Source organism: Manis pentadactyla, chromosome 13 (assembly GCF_030020395.1).
Source record: "Manis pentadactyla isolate mManPen7 chromosome 13, mManPen7.hap1, whole genome shotgun sequence".
In the NCBI taxonomy this organism is placed as follows: domain Eukaryota; kingdom Metazoa; phylum Chordata; class Mammalia; order Pholidota; family Manidae; genus Manis; species Manis pentadactyla.
In genome coordinates, this window is record NC_080031.1 from 74,775,936 (window position 1) to 74,795,215 (window position 19,280).

General features: G+C 38.1%; 1 protein-coding gene across 1 annotated transcript; it reads left to right on the forward strand.

Annotated features, from left to right (window-relative positions):
* The first annotated feature begins 1,834 nt into the window (after positions 1 to 1,834).
* Positions 1,835 to 2,785, forward strand: LOC118928699 (olfactory receptor 14I1-like). The gene has a single exon (XM_036918173.2). The coding sequence runs from the start codon at positions 1,835 to 1,837 to the stop codon at positions 2,783 to 2,785; it is 951 nt and encodes a 316-aa protein (XP_036774068.2).
* Positions 2,786 to 19,280: the final 16,495 nt, after the last annotated feature.

Sequence of the window (19,280 nt, forward strand, 5' to 3'; positions counted from 1 at the left end):
GGGGCCATCAGGTGAGAAAATTTGGAACAGCAGAGGTGAGGCTTAGATCCTCCCCCCTTATGTTCTGAGAGAAATTTTCTGCATACGTGGATGTTTTATTGCCCTTGTCTAGCTCGGATTAACACATAGTCTACAGGCACACACCTGATCATCTACATTTGCTCTCTTACAACACTAAACTCTGTTTTCTACCTTTATCTCGAATCTACCTACCACTTCAGCATTTTATTAAAAATAATAATAATAGAGAAATGTGGTATCCACATATAAATCTGGTTTAAAAATCAAATGAATATTCATATTTGAACTGACTGTGTATAGTTCATAATGCATTAACAAAACCGAAAGCTTCTGTGATGACTGCCCTTGCACTGTTCACCATGTAACTTATTCACTATGTAAGAATTTGTACTCCATGTAAGAATTTGTTCGTTATGCATCAGAAGATTGGAGACTGACGAAAATTGGGCTTGGGGTGGATTAATGATTGTGCATTGAGTATTGACCCCCCTATACAGAGATTTGTTGTGGTTAACAACTATTTGATCAATAAATATGAGAGATGCCCTCACAATATGTATATATATATATATATATATATATATATATATATATATATATATATATATATATATAAACACACTTCCAATTGTAAAAGAAATAAGTAACCGGGATGTAATGTATAGCATAAGAAATATAGTCAAAATATTGTAACAACTTGGTATGGTGATACCTGGTACCTAGAAATATCATGTATATAAATGTTGAGTCGCTTTGTTGTACACCTGAAACTAATGTAATGCAATGCTGTTGTCAACTACCCTTCAATAAAAAAAAAAAAAAAAATATTAACTACACTGACAAAAAAATTTCCTTGGAAATGAAGGACTGAAGGTACCACAGATATATTTCTTGAGCTGTATAGTAAACATAACACAGAAATGTGCAAGCTGATGATTTATCATGGACATTTATTGAGGTCAAATGATAAAAGGATACTTATAATGTGAACTTTGGGCTTCAGATGATAATTATGTGTCAAAGTAGGTTCATCAATTGGAACAAAATACCTCTTTTTTGGGGAATGTTGACAATGGGGGAGGCTATGTATGTCGGGGAAGAAGGTACATGGGAAATCTCTGTACCATCTGCTCAGTTTTATTGTGAAACTAAACTGCTTTAAAAATAGTCTAATTAAAAGTAAGATAATTCTTAAAAAATTGAAAGAAATGTTGAGATATCTGGTATAGTTACATACAATATGAACTTTGTTAAGTAAAACTTTCTAGAGCAGCTGGACACAAAATGGGAGACATGAAAATCATCCCAGTCCTCTAGTGCATGAGAGTGCATAATGCGGACAGAATGTGGAGTGTTCAAACCCAGAGGGCTGACACAAAATCATGTACAGAGTATTTCTCAGACAAATGTTAGATTTTGAAATAAATGGGAACATAGTCATGGGATCTGTCCTGGCAGAATTAGACATTTTTAAGGAAATACTGCATGTGTCTCATGAGCTAAATGGTTGCCAAGGGCTTGGTTTCATTTTAAATCCTATGTATGCTCAATTCTCCAAACCTATGACAGTTGAAACTCATATGATATCTCAGCCGAGACGGAAAGAAAACACAAACAATAAATATGCACATTAATTTACTTTGATAGGATCTCTCTTTCTCTCCATTTCCCCTATTGTATGTTGTGGTTCAAAGCCATGCAGTGATACCAATTTAATTTATTGATTTTGTGGAGTATCTCCATTTAGTCCCTTACCACTCCAACTTATCCCTTTGTTTTGTGACTCCAGGACACCTGCAGCAGATTAGCAGGCATGGATAACCTCACCACTATCACAGAATTCCTCCTTATGGACATCTCAAGTTCCCGAGAGCTCCAAGTCTTGCAAGGTCTGCTGTTCTCACTGATCTATCTGGGTACCCTGGCTGGAAATCTGGTGACCATTGCTGTCATTGTGACAGACACATGCCTTCCACCTCCAATGTACTTTTCTAAATGCAATTTATCCCTCATAGATATTTGCAGCATCTCAGTTGTTTTTCCCAAATCAATTGTGAATTCCCTGATGGGTAGTAAGACCATTTCCCTCACAGGATGTGCTGCTCAGGTTTACCTGTATTCCTTCTTAGCATTTGCTGAGCTTGCTTTCCTTGTTTTCATGTCCTATGACCGTTATGTTGCCATTTGCCACCCTCTTCACTACAGGTTGTCCATCACCACCTGTGTGTGCTCACAGGCAGCAGGGGGTTCGTGGGGCAGTGGGCTCGTCTACTCTGCCACCCACACAGGTAACCTATTCAGGCTTCCCTTCACCAAGTCCAATGTGATCAACCAATATTTCTGTGATGTACCACAGATAATGAGAATATCATCTTTAGATGTTCAGTATTCTCAATCAGTGATGTTTGTAATAAGTGCTTGTATTGTCTTAGTATGCCTTTCTTTTTTGGTTATATCATATGTCAATATATTCTCAGCAGCATTTAAGATCCGTTCAGTGGAAGCCCGCAAAAAAGCCTTATCCACATGTACTCCTCAGTTGGTAATTCTTCTTTTGTTTTCATTTTCTGGATTGATTGCTGTCTTAGGTCCCATTGCAAATAAAGCATCTCTTGAAAATCTGCTGACAGCCGTGTTCTACACCATGGTGCCCCCTTTCTTAAACCCCATCATCTACAGTCTGCGGAACAGGCAGGTAAACACTGCTCTACGCAAGATGTACAAGAGCTATTTTGAGAAAACACACAATAATTCTCTCCAATAAAAATGTTTAAAAACAGGACTGTTTGATATAAGTGTAGTGTGAGTGCCTGTGTATACAGATCCAGGGGGAACGTGTTTCCAGCCTGAGTTGAATTCTGTATGAAACCAAAGAAACCACAATAAGTCAAGGGAAAGGGTACATTGAGAGAAACCATTTATGTTGCTCACAGCTTGCTCAAATTCGCTGGCCAGTCTTGGCATTGTAAATCTGCTCCAGTTTGGGCCCACTCTCTGCTGCCGTGGCATGCTCTCTACCTCCCAAGCACCCCTTCTTTGAGGAACTTCATTGGTGGGTCCATTTTGACTAGCAGATGACAGAACAATTACATACAAGGAATGGAGGAGAGGAGAGAATGGCCATTTTCTCTCCACCCTTTGCCCCAGATCCATGGGGCATCTACAGTGGTAAACATCTACTGATCTATAAATGAACTAAGGCTGGGCAGGAAATTCTGGAAATTCTGTCACTTACCCCACAGTGTGAATACAGATGGATGGATAAACAGACACATTTAATTTTTAATCTCTTTGAATGAAATATCTAGTGCTAGTATTCTTTATATGATGCATATACTATTTTTGGGTTGAACTTTAGCTTTCCTTATGTTTATTTCTTACTGAAAACTATTCATATAATTGACACATGATTCTTGAGAGTAAAACAAACCTGAGAATATTCTGAAAGGGTTTTGGTAAATGGTTGGAATGATTTGATCACAACATAAAGGAAGACCTCATATGGAGAAAACCATGTCTGTATATTAGTTCTTTACAAGCACTTGCTTGTATAAGAGAACTACAAGATCCTGGGTCCTGCTGACTGTAGTGGCTTGGGTGGAGAACTTCACTATTTAAATTGTTCTCTTTGGCTACAAACTTTCATTTAAAATCAGCAACTCATGGGGATGAAAGGTGCATCATAGTGAATACAGCCAATAGTGCTGTAATTTCCTTGTATGCCGACGTTTGGTAACTACACTCATCCAGGTGAGTATTTTGTAATGTATATACTTGCCTAATTACCACATTGTTCAACTGAAACCAATATAATGTTATATATCAAAGTAGTTCAATAAAATAAAAGTAAATTCTGTTTGTGTTCATTCTTAAACAGAAGGTGGGCTAAGTAATTAAGGATTAGAGCTGAGAGACAAGTAAGGAATTTAGACACAGAGGGGGCAGGATTAAGACATGGAAAACATGGGAAGCCAGCTTCTCTCTGGTTTCTGGAAGCCTTGAAACATTAGCTTACTAGGTGCAATGGTGGACTTTTGAACCACTGACCTTCAACTATGAACATAGTTTGATGCTTTTGTTCCCTCCTTGATCTATGGAGGCAAAAAATGTGTATCATACCTGATTCATCCAAACATTTTGCATGATGAATTAAAGGAATAAGTAGCTACATTGTGGAGTGAGAGACGGCAATTACTTGTGCTGGAATTTTCCTGAGTGGAACCAGATGTTCTTTGCACTAGAATTTTGCACACTAAAAAGGTGACATGAAAGTGAATCTTTTCAAACAGAAAGTTTGATTTGTGTCATTTCCTAAAGCTATGCCAGAATTCCCCTGGGTAAAGATGTTAACCTTTATATCTGAGAACTGAATCACATAAAGGTCTGCACTTATACTTCAGAATCCAAATCCCCAACAGCAAAAGGGTCAGGATTTAGGAACTTGTGTAACTTACTTATAAGATTCATGGTGACTCATTAGGTATTATTCAGTGTTAAAACAAGTAATAGATGAGTATGTAAAGCTTGAACAAAAATACTTGAACAACTTTGAACTTTGGCCACAGTTCTCCAGTGCCTGAAATATGTCCTCACCCTTTTAAGACATCGGTTAATTTAACATTCCGTTGTGTTTCCTCTTAAAATACACTTGTTCATACCTGGGCCAAGTGCAATGTTGTTTCCTGGGAAAATACATCACTGCTCATTTTTTGCATTCCAGTAACACACTTATAGATTTTGGGGGTTACATTTATAATCATCATATGAGTGAATATGCCCTTCTTAAGTCCTGTCTCCATATATATATACAATTACATATAGATGATGTATATATAATGTATATTATAAATTTATATGTAGAATTTATGTCCATGGATTTAACTTCCACAATGTTTGATTTTCAATATCTATTGAATTTCAATCACTGTGATACTTGATAAAAATATAACATACTTGTGATTCTTTATCCTTTACACATCTCTTTACTACATAATATAATATCAAGTGATGGATTAATTGATAAAATTTCATATTGATGTTTTTGAGTGTGTGCTTATAATTAATCTTTCTGATATGCTATTTCAGTGATGAAACGGTTTTTTCCAAGCACTTTTTGGTAAGTCTTTATCTACAATATTTTGTTTTAAGATTAGGGAAATCATATTTGTTCCTTTTTTAAATATATAAGTATTTTAATCTCTCATAAGAAATATTCAAACTTTCAAAGATTCAAATACTGTTTTTAATGCTTCACATTATGCATGCTTAAATAATTTCCATTATCATTCTATGTCTTTCAATCTGTGTCTTACATTCTTCATGGAAATGTATAGGCACGAAATTGATTATCTGTGAGTATATTAACCAGAAGTATGAAGTTGTGCCACCAATTCCCCCATGAGACACAGTGTATTTTGGGTTAGTGAAACTGCTCTTCATATTTCTCTTTTATGCAAATTAGAATTTTTTAAATGATGTGTAGGATTTCTTTATGGTATCATTAATCTATGATTATATGAAGAACATTATGTTTACTAGGCTCCCCCCTTCACCAAGTCTCACCCCCCCACATACCCCTTCACAGTCACTGTCCATCACCATAGTAAGATGCTGTAGAATCACTGCTTGTCTTCTCTGTGTTGTAGAGCCCAACCCATACCCCACCACATTACACACGCTAATTGTAATGCCATCTTTGTTTTTCCTCACCCTTATGCCTCCCTTCCCACACATCCTCCCCAGTCCCATTCCCTTTGGTAACTGTTAATCCATTCATGGGTTCTGTGATTCTGCTATTTTCTTCCTTCAGTTTTGTTTCATTGTTATACTCCACAAATGAGGGAAATCATTTGGTACTTGTCTTTCTCTGCCAGGCTTATTGCACTGAGCATAATAATACACTTTAGCTCCAAGCATGTTGTTGCAAATGGTAGCAGCTGTTTCTTTCTTCTGGCTGACTAGTATTCCATTGTGAATATGTACCACATCTTCTTTATCCATTCATCTACTGAGGACACTTAGGATCCTTCCATTTCTTGGCTATTGTAAATACTGCTGAAATAAATATAGGGCTGAATCGGCTTTTTCCAAACTGGGCTGCTGCATTCTTAGGGTAAATTCCAACAACTGGAATTCCTGGGTCAAATGGTATTTCTATTTTAAGCATTTTGAGAAATCTCCATGCTGCTTTCAACAACGGTTGAACTAATTTACATTCCCACCAACAGTGTAGGAGGGTTCACCTTTCTCCACAACCTCACCAACATTTGTTGATGTTTGTATTTTGGATGGTGGCGATCCTTACTCATGTGATATGATATCCCATTCTGGTTTAATTTGCATTTCTCTGATGACAAGCGATGTGGAGCTTCTTTTCATGTGTCTGTAAGCCATCTGAATTTCTTTAGAAAACTGTCTATTCAGCTCCTCTCTCCATTTTTAATTGAATTATTTGGTTTTTTTTGTTGTTGAGGTGTGTGAGCTCTTATTATATATTTTGGATGTCAACCTTTTATCAGATCTGTCATTTATGAATATATTCTCCCATACTGTAAGGATACCTTTTAGTTTTACTGATGGTGTCTTTTGCTGTACAGTAGCTTTTCAGCTTTATATTGTCCCACCTGTTCATTTTTGCTTTTGTTTTCCTTGTTCAGGGAGTTATGCTCATGAAGAGGTCACTCATGTTTATGCTTATTAGATTTTTGTCTATGTTTTTTTCTAAGAGTTTTATGGTTTCATGACTTACATTCAGGTCTTTGATCCATTTCAAATTTACATTTGTGTATGGGGTTAGACAGTGATCCAGTTTCATTCTCTTACATGTAGCTGTCTAGTTTCGCCAGCACCAACTGTTGAAGAGACTGTCATTTCCCCAATGTATGTCCATGTCTCCTTTATCATATATTAATTGACCATATATGTTTGGGTTAATGTTTGGAGTACCTATTCTGTTCCACTGGTCTGTGGCTCTGTTCTTCTGTCAGTACCATATTGTCTTGATTACTGTGGCTTTATAGTAGAGCTTGAAGTTGGGGAGCATGATCCCCTCACTTTATTCTTCTTTCTCAGGATTGCTTTGTCTATTCAGGGTCTTTGGTGTTTCCGTATGAATTTTTGCACTATTTGTTCCATTTCGTTGAAGAAAGCTGTTGGTAATTTGATAGGGATTGCATCGAATCTGTAGATTGCTTTCGGAAGAATGGCTATTTTGACGAAATTAATTCTTCCTCGCCTTGAGCATGGGATGAGTTTCTATTTGTTAGTGTCCTCTTTAATTTCTCTTAAGAGTGTCTTGTAGTTTTCAGAGTATAGGTCTTTCACTTACTTTGTTAGGTTTATTCCTCTGTATTTTATTCTTTTTGATGCTATTGTGAATGGAATTGTTTTCCTGAATTCTCTATTAGTTCATTGTTAGTGTATAGGAAAGCTACAGATTTCTGTGAGATAATTTTTTATCCTGCAACTTTGCTGAATTCCAATATTAGTTCTAGTAGTTTTGGAGTGGAATCTTACGGTTTTTCGTGTACAATATCATGCCATCTTCAAATAATGACAGTTTGACTTCTTCTTTACCAATCTGGATTCCTTGTATTTCTTTGTTTTGTCTAATAGCCGTGGCTAGAACTTTCACTACTCTATTGAATAACAGTGGGAAGAGTGGGCATCCCTGTCTTGTTCCCGATCTCAGAGGAAAAGCTTTCAGTCTCTTGCTGTTCAGTATGATGTTAGCAGTGGGTTTATCATATATGGCCTTTATTATGTTGAGCTACTTTCCTTCTATGCCCATTTTGTTGACAGTTTTTATCATGAATTTATGTTGAATTTTGTCAAATGCTTTTTCAGCATCTACAGAGATGATCATGTGGTTTGATGTGGTGATTGATGTTGATGGATTTTCTAATGTTGTACTATCCTTGCATCACTGGGATGTTTCCCATCTGTTCATGGTGTATGATCCCTTTCATGTATTTTTGAATTTGCTTTGTTAAAATTTTGTTGAGTATTTTTGCATCTATGTTCATCAGGGATATTGGTCTGTAGTTTTCTTTTTTAGTGAGGTGTTTGTGTGGTTTTGGTATTAAGGTGATGTTGGCTTCATAGAATGAGTTTGGGAGTATTCCCTCCTCTTCTATTTTTGGGAAAACATTCGAGTGGGTATTATGTCTTCTCTGTATGTCTGATAAACTTCTGAGGTAAATCCATCTGGCCTGGGGGATTTGTTCTTGGGTAGTTTTTGATTAATTCTTCAATTTCCTTGCTGGTAATCGGTCTGTTTAGATTTTCTGTTTCTTTCTAGGTCAGTCTTGGAAGGTTGTATTCTTCTAGGAAGTTGTTCATTTCTCCTATGTTTTCCACCTTGTTAGCATATAGGTTTTCATAGTATTGTCTAATAATTCTTTGCATTTCTGTGGGGCCTGTCCTGATTTTTCATTTCTCATTTCTGATTCTGTTGATGTGTGTTGGTTCTCTTTTTCTCTTACTAAGTCTGACTAGAGGCTAATCTATTTTGTTTATTTTCTCAAAAACCAGCTCTTACTTACATTGACTTTTTCCATTGTTTTATTCTTCTCTATTTTGTTTATTTCTTCTCTGATCTTTATTATGTCACTCCTTCTTCTGACCTTAGGCCTCATTTGTTCACCTTTTTCCAATTTCAATAATTGCAATGTTAGATTATTCATTTGGGATTGTTCTCCCTTCTTTAATATGCCTGGATTGTTATATACTTTACTCTTAAGCCTGCTTCTGCTGCATCCCACAGAAGTTGTGGCTTTGCGTGGTTGTTTTCATTTGCTTCCATATATTGCTGGATCTCCATTTTAATTTTGTCGTTGATCCATTGATCACTTAGGAGCATGTTGCTAAGTGTCCATGTGTTTGTGAGCCTGTTTGCTTTCCTGGTACAATTTATTTCTACTTTTATACCTTTGTGGTCTGAAAAGTTGGTTGGTAGAATTTCAATCTTTTGGAATTTACTGAGGCTCCTTTTGTGGCTTAGTATGTGGTCTATTCTGGAGAATGTTCCATGCGCACTTGAGAAGAATGTGTATCCTGTTGCTTTCAGATGTAGAATTCTGTAAATGTCTATTAGGTCCATCTTTTCTAGTGTGCTGTTCAGTGCCTCTGTATTCTTAGTTATTTTCTGTCTGGTGGATCTGTCCGTTGGAGTGAGTGGTGTGTTGAAGTCTCCCAAAATGAATGCTTTGTATTATATTTCCTCCTTTAATTCTGTTAGTATGTGTTTCACATATGTTGGTGCTCCTGTATTGGGTGCATATATGTTTATAGTGGTTATATCCTCTTTTTGGGCTGATCCCTTTATCATTATGTAATGTCTTTATCTCTTGTTACTTTCTTTATTTTGAATTGTATTTTGTATGATACTAGTAGTGCAACACCTGCTTTTTCTCCCTGTTTTTTCCATGAAATATCTTTTTCCATCCCTTGACTTTTAATCTGTGCATGTCTTTGGGTTTGAGGTGAGTCTCTTGTAAGCAGCATATAGATGGGTCTTGCTTTTTATCCATTCTATTACTCTGTGTCTTTTGATTGGTGCATTCAGTCCATTTACATTTACAAAAAAACCCTTATTGCCATTGCAGGGTTTAAGTTTGTGGTTACCAAAGGTTCAAAGTTAGCTTCTTTACTACCTTACTGTCCAACTTAACTCACTTATTGTACTATTATAAACACAGTCTGATGATTCTTTATTTCTCTCCCTTCTTATTCCTGCTCCTCCATTCTTCATATGTTGGGTGTTTTGTTCTGTGCTCTTTTTAGGAGTGCTCCCATCTAGAGCAGTCCCTGTAAGATGCCCTGTAGAGGTGGTTTCTGGAAAGCAAGTTTTTTGCTTATCTGGGAATTGTTTAATCCAACCATCATATTTAAATGATAGTCATGCTGGATACAGTATCCTTGGTTCAAGGTCCTTGTGTTTCATTGCATTAAATATATCATGCCATTCTCTTCTGGCCTGTAATGTTTCTGTTTAGAAGTCTGATGATAGCCTGATGGGTTTTTCTTTTGTAGGTGACCTTTTTCTAACTCTAGCTACCTTTAATACTCTCTCCTTGTCCTTTTTTTTATTTGCCATTTTAATTGTTATGTTTCTTGGTATTGTCCTTTTGGTTCCCTTCTGTTGGGAGCTCTGTGTGCTTCCGTAATCTGAGAAACTATTTCCTCCCCCAGTTTGGGGAAGTTCACAGCAATTATTTCTTCAAAGACACTTTCTATCAGTTTTTTCTCTCTCTTCTTCTTCTGGTACCCCTATAATGCAGATATTGTTCCTTTAGGATTGGTCATACAATTCTCTTAATGTTTCATTTCTGGAGATCCTTTTATCTCTCTCTGCATCAGCTTCTATGTGTTCCTGTTCTTTGTTTTCTAATCCATTAATGGCCTCTTGCATCCTGTCCATTCTGCTTTTAAGACCTTCCAGAGATTTTTTTATGTCTGCAGTCTCCCTCTATACTTGCTCCTTTAGCTCTTGCATGTTTATCTGCATATCCATCAGCATGTTATGGTTTTTATTTTGAAGTCTTTTTCAGGGAGACTGGTTAGGTCTGTCTCTGCAGATCCTCTCTCAGGATTTGTCTAGACTATTTTGGAGTGGACTAAATTTTTCTGCCTTTTCATTGTGATTGTGGTGGCTGTAGGCAGGTTGCAGGTGTTCCAGCTGGGAGAAGAAAGTACTTTTCTGCATGCTGTATGTCTTGCCCTTCTCGGCTGCATGTGTCAGTTACCCACAATCCTGGAGCAGCCACCAGGTTTGTCCCCCAAGCTGCTGTGGGTGTCCTCTCAGTCACTGAAGTGCAGTTCCCTGTGGGGATTGGCAGGCATGCTGGGTGTGCTTTTCCATGATAGCGGCTCCCCTGTTGGGCAGCTGTGTGCCGGCACCAGCCTTTGGGTCTGGCCCTGGCAGCTGTGTGTCAGGCTGGGATTCCAGTCTGCTGCTGGGAAGGCGGCTGCTCCTGGGTTGTACCTCTGCCACCAGCACGTCTCCCACTGGCCATTCCTGGGCCTCTCTGGCACCACCACTGCTGGTGCATGCGGACTGCTCTCAGGCCCCTATGCTGCAGCCACGGCAGGATTGCATGGGCAGCTCCTTGCCCCTCTAGTGCTGCAGGCATGCATGGGCTGCTCCCATTCTCCTCTGGCTATTACACCCCCAGAACACACTGCCACTCTCCCACTACTGGGCTGGTGTGTCAGGGACTGTGGCAGTTGGTGGAGCAACTGGCAACCTGTTTAGTGCAATGAGGGGCTTCAGAGCTGTGCTGCCACCCAGGGAGTTAGAACACCTAAAGTTCCCCCAGGATTCCGAGCTGCTCATTAAGTGTGCCAGGATTACTTCATACAGCTGTGTGGTCGCTTTCTTTTTAAGGCTTGCAAAAAGCACTCACTTTTCTTTTGCCTCAGGGGCGTCAGTTTTGCTTTTCTGTTTCTCTAATATCCAGCACCCCATGCACCTTGCGTCTGTGCTCCGGGTGAGGATTTCTAGAGCTGCTTGTTTAGCAGCCCTGGGCTTCACTCCCTCACCGTTCCTACTCCTTTCTTCACACCGGGTTCTGGGGTGGGGGTGTGCTCAGGTCCTGCCGGTCTGCGGCTTGTGTCTTACGCTCTTCATGTGATGTTGAGTTCTTACAGATGTAGATGTTCCTGGCTGTTGTTCTGTTGTACTGTATCCACTGGTGTCTCTTTTATGAATAGATGTATTTATTGTATTTTCCTATATATATATGTTTTGGGGAGGAGATTTCCACTGAACAACTAATGCTGCGATCTTGGCTCTGCCTCTGATGTGTAGGATTTTGATGTTATTTTTAACACACTTAAAATTTTAACTTTCACACAACATGTGAATAATGATAAATTACAAATTGGAAAGAGACATTAGATAACTTGGATGGATGAATGGATTAAAAAAGAAAGGCCCAACTACATGCTCCCTACAAGAGAGTCACTGTAGCCCAAAGACACACATTGCCTTAAAGTGAGGAGATGGAAAACTATATTACATACAAATGGAAACCACAAAATAATAGGGGGTGGGTTGTACAGCTATAAAAGGATGTAAGCTTTGTCAAAACCTCACAGAAACTAAGAAAGTCACTATATGAGAAATATTCAATAAAGGGGGAAAATAAAATAATTATAAATTATAGACATTCCAGTATATCCACTGTATGGTCCACCATAACCATTCATCAGTGATACACACTTAAAAGTGGTTTTTCATGCTGTGGAGGGGTTAAATAACACTGAAATGACATGCAGGTACCTCAAACTTTCATGATAGCTACTTAATTTCCACCATGTACATGTCCAGAAGAGAGATTGCTGGATCATATGGTAGTCCTAATTTTGGGGGGCTACCATGTTTTTTTTTTTTTTTGTGAGGGCATCTCTCATATTTATTGATCAAATAGTTGTTAACCACAATAAATTTCTGTATAGGGGGGTCAATACTCAATGCACAATCATTAAACAACCCCAATCCTAATTTTCGTCAGTCTCCAATCTTCTGATGCATAACGAACAAATTCTTACGTGGAGTACAAATTCTTACATAGTGAATAAGTTACATGGTGAACAGTGCAAGGGCAGTCATCACACAAGCTTTCGGTTTTGTTCATGCATTATGAACTATACACAGTCAGTTCAAATACGAATATTCATTTGATTTTTAAACTTGATTTATATGTGGATACCACATTTCTCTATTATTATTATTTTTAATAAAATGCTGAAGTGGTAGGTAGATACGAGATAAAGGTAGAAAACAGAGTTTAGTGTTGTAAGAGAGCAAATGTAGATGATCAGGTGTGTGCCTGTAGAATATGTGTTAATCCGCGCTAGACGAGGGCAATAAACATCCATGTATGCAGAAGATTTCTCTCAGAACATGAGGGGGGAGGTTCTAAGCCTCACCTCTGCTGCTCCCCATTTTCTCACCAGATGGCCCCCTGCGACTGTGCCTGTCTTAGGTTGTTCCTCCCTTGAGGAATCTTACCCGTCTCTGGCTAACCAGTCATCTTCCGGGGCCATACAGGGAAATGTTAATTTGCTAAGTGAGAGAGAAGCCTTATTGTTTGGAAAGGTTAGCTTTTTACTTCTTTGCATATTTATGCCCTGTGGCTTCTATGCCCAGCATTTGTCTTGAGGTGTCTTTACCACTTGGAAGAATTATGATACTCGGAAAATTCTAATGTGGCACGAGTCCTATTTAAAGGTTGTGATTAGGTAGGAAGAAGAAAAGCTTATAGAAGTAGCAGGCAGAAGAAATCCTGGGAAGATTGATTATTTCTTTGACATATCTTCTTGTAGAGTAACTTCAGCATGGATAGGTTTTAAACTACTAATTAAATTGTGCACACACATTAACATAATAGGAATAAAATTACCTAACCAAAGCATACCTGTAATTACCAGCCATCTCCAGTGAAACCAAGAAAACCAGTTAGGCACCTTAGGCATTTGTGAAAACTTATCTATGATATGGTGGATATTGTCCGACTGAACTTAAACAGTCTGAGAGAATTCAGATAAACTAGAACAATCCATTCCTGGGGACTGTTCATATCCCATATGTTCTTTTAACGATAAATAGTCTGTGGTTGTAAGATTTTGGAGTGCAACAATTTGCACTTCTCCTAATTCTTGGTTGAGTTCCAACAGTATAGATTCAGTCCAATTTTTTGTTTTACTGTATGCACAGGCCAGCTCAGATATCTCCTTCATTATTCCCATGGCAAGTCCATGAACTGGTGGGATGAGTGCATCTACACCTGTGACAGTGCGTGGATTTTTTAGGAGTTTTTTATTTTTTCTGATCATGTTCTGTCATGAGTCTTCCCGAGAGTGCTGATGTTGGAAGTTCTTTTTCATATCGTATCTTAGTTCATTTTCGGGGTAGCCAAATTAGGCTTTGATCCTCTGTATAAACACAAACAGACCCTTTGCCTACACTTTTATATGCCCTTTATATCATTGTGTAGAACTCATTAGAGGTCACGCCATAGGAACTGATTTTTTTTTTAATCATTAATCTACACTTACATGACGAATACTTTGTTTACTAGGCTCTCCCCTATACCAGGTCCCCCCTATATACTCCTTTACAGTCACTGTCCATCAGCGTAGCTACCTGTTGTAGAATCACTACTTGTCTTCTCTGTGTTATACAGCCCTCCACTTTCTCCCATCCGGTATGGATGCTAATCTTAATAACCCTCTTTTTCTGCTCCCCCTTACCCCTCCGTACTTACCCATCCTCCCCAGTCCCTTTCCCTTTGGTACCTGTTAGTCCATTCTTGAGTTCTGTGATTCTGTTGATGTTTTGTTCCTTCAGTTTTTCCTTTGTTCTTATATTCCACAGATGAGTGAAATCATTTGGTATTTCTCTTTCTCTGCTTGGCTTGTTTCACTGAGCATAATACCCTCCAGCTCCATCCATGTTGCTGCAAATGGTTGGATTTGCCCTTTTCTTATGGCTGAGAAGTATTCCATTGTGTATATGTACCACTTCTTCTTTATCCATTCATCTATCGATGGACATTTACGTTGCTTCCAATTCTTGGCTATTGTAAATAGTGCTGCGATAAACATAGGGGTACATTGGTCTTTCTCATACTTGATTGCTGCATTCTTAGGGTAAATTCCTAGGAGTGCAATTCCTGAGTCAAATGGTAGGTCTGTTTTGAGCATTTTGATGTACCTCCATATTGCTTTCCACAATGTTTGAACAAGTTTACATTCCCACCAGCAGTGTAGGAGGGTTCCCCTTTCTCCACAGCCTCGCCAACATTTGTTGTTGTTTGTCTTTTGGATGGCAGCCATCCTTACTGGTGGAGGTGATACCTCATTGTAGTTTTAATTTGCATTTCTCTGATAATTAGCGATGTGGAGCATCTTTTCATGTGTCTGTTGGCCATCTGTATTTCTTTTTTGGAGAACCGTCTGTGCAGTTCCTTTGCCCATTTCTTAATTGGGTTATTTGTTTTTTGTTTGTTGAGGCGTGTGAGCTCTTTATATATTCTGGACGTCAAGCCTTTATCGGATGTGTCATTTTCAAATATATTCTCCCATACTGCAGGTTTCCTTTTTGTTCTATTGATGGTGTCTTTTGCTGTACAGAAGCTTTACAGCTTAATATAGTCCCACTTGTTCATTTTTGCTGTTGTTTTCCTTGCCTGGGGAGATATGTTCAAGAAGAGGTCACTCACGTTTATGTCTAAGAGGTTTGTGCCTATGTTTTCTTCCAAGAGTTTAATGGTTTCGTGACTTACATTCAGGTCTTTGATCCATTTTGAGTTTACTTTTGTATATGCGGTTAGACAATGGTCCAGTTTCATTATCCTACATGTAGCTGTCCAGTTTTGCCAGCACCATCTGGTGAAGAGACTGTCATTTCGCCATTGTCTGTCCATGGCTCCTTTGTCAAATATTAATTGACCATATATGTCTGGGTTAATGTCTGGATTGTCTAGTGTGTTCCATTGGTCTGTAGCTCTGTTCTTGTGCCACTACCAAATTGTCTTGATTACTATGGCTTTATAATAGAGCTTGAACTTGGGGAGTGAGATCCCCCCTACTTTATTCTTCTTTCTCAGGATTGCTTTGGCTGTTTGGGGTCTTTGGTGGTTCCATATGAATTTTTGAATTATTTGTTCCAGTTCATTGAAGAATGTTGCTGGTAGTTTCATAGGGATTGCATCAAATCTGTATATTGCTTTGGGCAGGATGGCCATTTTGACGATATTAATTCTTCCTAGCCATGAGCATGGGATGCGTTTCCATCTGTTAGTGTCCCCTTTAATTTCTTTTAAGAGTGACTTGTAGTTTTCAGAATATAAGTCTTTCACTTCTTTGGTTAGGTTTATTCCTAGGTATTTTATTTTTTTTTGTGCAAATGTGAATGGAGTTGTTTTCTTGATTTCTGTTTCTATTGGTTCATTGTTGGTATATAGGAAAGCCACAGATTTCTGTGTGTTGATTTTGTATCCTGCATCTTTGCTGTATTCCGATATCAGTTCTAGTAGCTCTGGGATGGAGTCTTTAGGGTTTTTAATGTACAGTATCATGTCATCTGCAAATAGTGACAGTTTGACTTATTCTTTGCCAATCTGGATTCCATGTATTTTTTTGTTTTGTCTGATTGCCATGCCTAGGACCTCCAGTACTATGTAAAATAACAGTGGGGAGAGTGAGCATCCCTGTCTATTTCCCGATCTCAGCGGAAATGCTTTCATCTTCTCGCTATTCAATATAATGTTGGCTGTGGGTTTTTCATAGATGGCCTTTATTATGTTGAGGTACTTGCCCTCTATTCCCATTTTGCTGAGAGTTTTTATCATGAATGGATGTTGAACTTTGTCAAATGCTTTTTCAGCATCTATGGAGATGATCATGTGGTTTTTGTCTTTCTTTTTGTTGATGTGGTGGATGATATTGATGGACTTTCGAATGTTGTGCCATCCTTGCATCCCTGGGATGAATCCCACTTGGTCATGGTGTACGATGGTTTTGATGTATTTTTGAATTCGGTTTGCTAAAATTTTGTTGAGTATTTTTGCATCTACGTTCATCAGGGTTATTGGTCTGTAGTTTTCTTTTTTGGTGGTGTCTTTGCCTGGTTTTGGTATTAGGGTGATGTTAGCTTCATAGAATGAGTTTGGGAGTATCCCCTCCTCTTCTATTTCTTGGAAAACTTTAAGGAGAATGGGTATTATGTCTTCCCTGTATGTCTGATAAAATTCCGTGGTAAATCCATCTGGCCCGGGGATTTTGTTCTTTGGTAGTTTTTTGATTACCGATTCAATTTCGTTGCTGGTAATTGGTCTGTTTAGATTTTCTGTTTCTTTTTGGGTCAGTCTTGGAAGGTTGTATTTTTCTAGGAAGTTGTCCATTTCTCCTAGTTTTCTCAGCTTGTTAGCATATAGGTTTTCATAGTAGTCTCTAATAATTCTTTGTATTTCTGCGGGGTCCGTCGTGATTTTTCCTTTCTCGTTTCTGATACCGTTGATTTGTGTTGACTCTCTTTTCCTCTTAATAAGTCTGGCTAGAGGCTTATCTAATTTGTTTATTTTCTTGAAGAAACAGCTCTTGGTTTCATTGATTTTTGCTATTGTTTTTTTCTTCTCAATTTTATTTATTTCTTCTCTGATCTCTATTATGTCCCTCCTTCTGCTGACCATAGTCCTCATTTGTTCTTCTTTTTCCAATTTTGATAGTTGTGACATTAGACCGTTCATTTGGGATAGCTCTTCCTTTTTTAAATATGCCTAGATTGCTATATACTTTCCTCTTAAGACTGCTTTTGCTGTGTCCCACAGAAGTTGGGGCTTAGTGTTATTGTTGTCATTTGTTCCATATATTGCTGGATCTCCATTTTGATTTGGTCATTGATCCATTGATTATTTAGGAGCGTGTTGTTTAGCCTCCATGTGTTTGTGAGCCTTTTTGCTTTCTTTGAACAGTTTATTTCTAGTTTAATGCCTTTGTGGTCTGAAAAGTTGGTTGGTAGGGTTTCAATCTTTTGGAATTTACTGAGGCTCTTTTTGTGTCCTAGTATGTGGTCTTTTCTGGAGAATGTTCCATGTGCACTTGAGAAGAATGTGTATCCTGTTGCTTTTGGATGTAGTGTTCTGTAGATGTCTTTTAGGTCCATCTGTTATAGTGTGTTGTTCAGTGCCTCTGTGTCCTTACTTATTTTCTGTCTGGTGGATCTGTCCTTTGGAGTGAGTGGTGTGTTGAAGTCTCCTAGAATGAATGCATTGCATTCTGTTTCCTCCTTTAGTTCTATTAATATTTGTTTCAGGTATGTTGGTGTTCCTGTATTGGGTGCATATATATTTATAATGGTTATATTCTCTTGATGGACTGAGCCCTTTATCATTATGTAATGTCCTTCTTTGTCTTTTGTTACTTTCTTTATTTTGAAGTCTGTTTTGTCTGATACCAGAATTGCAACACCTGCTTTCTTCTCTCTGTTGTTTGCTTGAAATATCTTTTTCCATCCCTTGACTTTAAGTCTGTACGCGTCTTTGGGTTTGAGGTGAGTATCTTGAAAGCAGCATATGGATGGATCTTGATTTTTTATCCATTTTATTACTCTGCATCTTTTGATTGGTGCATTCAGTCCATTTGCATTTAGGGTGATTATTGAAAGGTATGAATTTATTGCCATTGCAGGCTTTAAGTTTGTGGTTACCAAAGGTTTAGGGTTAGCTTCTTTACTATCTTACTGTCTATCTTAACTCGCTTGTTTAGCCATTATAAACACAGACTGATGATTCTTTATTTCTCTCCCTTCTTATTCCTCCTCCTCCCTTCTTCATATGTTGGGTGTTTTGTTGTGTGCTCTTTTTAGGAGTGCTCCCATCTAGAGCAGTCCCTGTAGGATGCCCTGTAGAAGTGGTTTGTGGGAGGCAAATTCCCTCAACTTTTGCTTGTCTGGGAATTGTTTAATCCCTCCTTCATATTTAAATGATATTTGTGCTGGATACAATAGTCTTGGTTCGAGGCCCTTCTGTTTCATTGAGTTAAGTGTATCATGCCATTCTCTTCTGGCCTGTAGGGTTTCTGTTGAGAAGTCTGATGATACCCTGATGGGTTTTCCTTTGTAGGTGACCTTTTTTTTCTCTCTGGCTGCCTGTAATATTTTTTCCTTGTCTTCGATCTTTGCCATTTTAATTATTATGTGTCTTGGTGTTGCCCTCCTTGGATCCCTTGTCATGGGAGTTCTGTGTACCTCTGTGGTCTGAGAGGCCATTTCTTCCCCTTAGTTTGGGGAAATTTTCAGCAATTATTTCTTCAAAGACATTTTCTATCCCCTTTTCTCTCTCTACTTCTGGAATACCTATAATTCTTATATTGTTCCTTTTCGATTGGTCACTCAGCTCTCTTAAAATTCTTTCATTTCTGGAAATCCTTTTATCTCTCACTGCATCAGCTTCTCTGCGTTCCTCTTCTCTGTTTTCTATTCCATTAATGGTCTCTTGCATCTCGTCCATTCTGTTTTGAATTCCTTCCAGAGCTTGTTTTATTTCTGAATTCTCCTTCCTTAGTTCTTGCATATTTCTCTGCAAGTCCATCAGCATGGTTATGACTTTTGTTTTGAATTCTTTTTCAGGACATATTTCTTTATTATTCCTACTATTGAGAAAAATATTAAGTGTTTGTGTTTTCTAATAAAGTTCCCAGTTCTGCCTATATTAATAATTTTATTAACATCCATAATTAAGAACAATACCTGG

Excerpts from the sequence above, each read along its gene's own strand:
- LOC118928699 (XM_036918173.2), top strand. The coding sequence starts at position 1,835 with ATGGATAACCTCACCACTATCACAGAATTCCTCCTTATGGACATCTCA.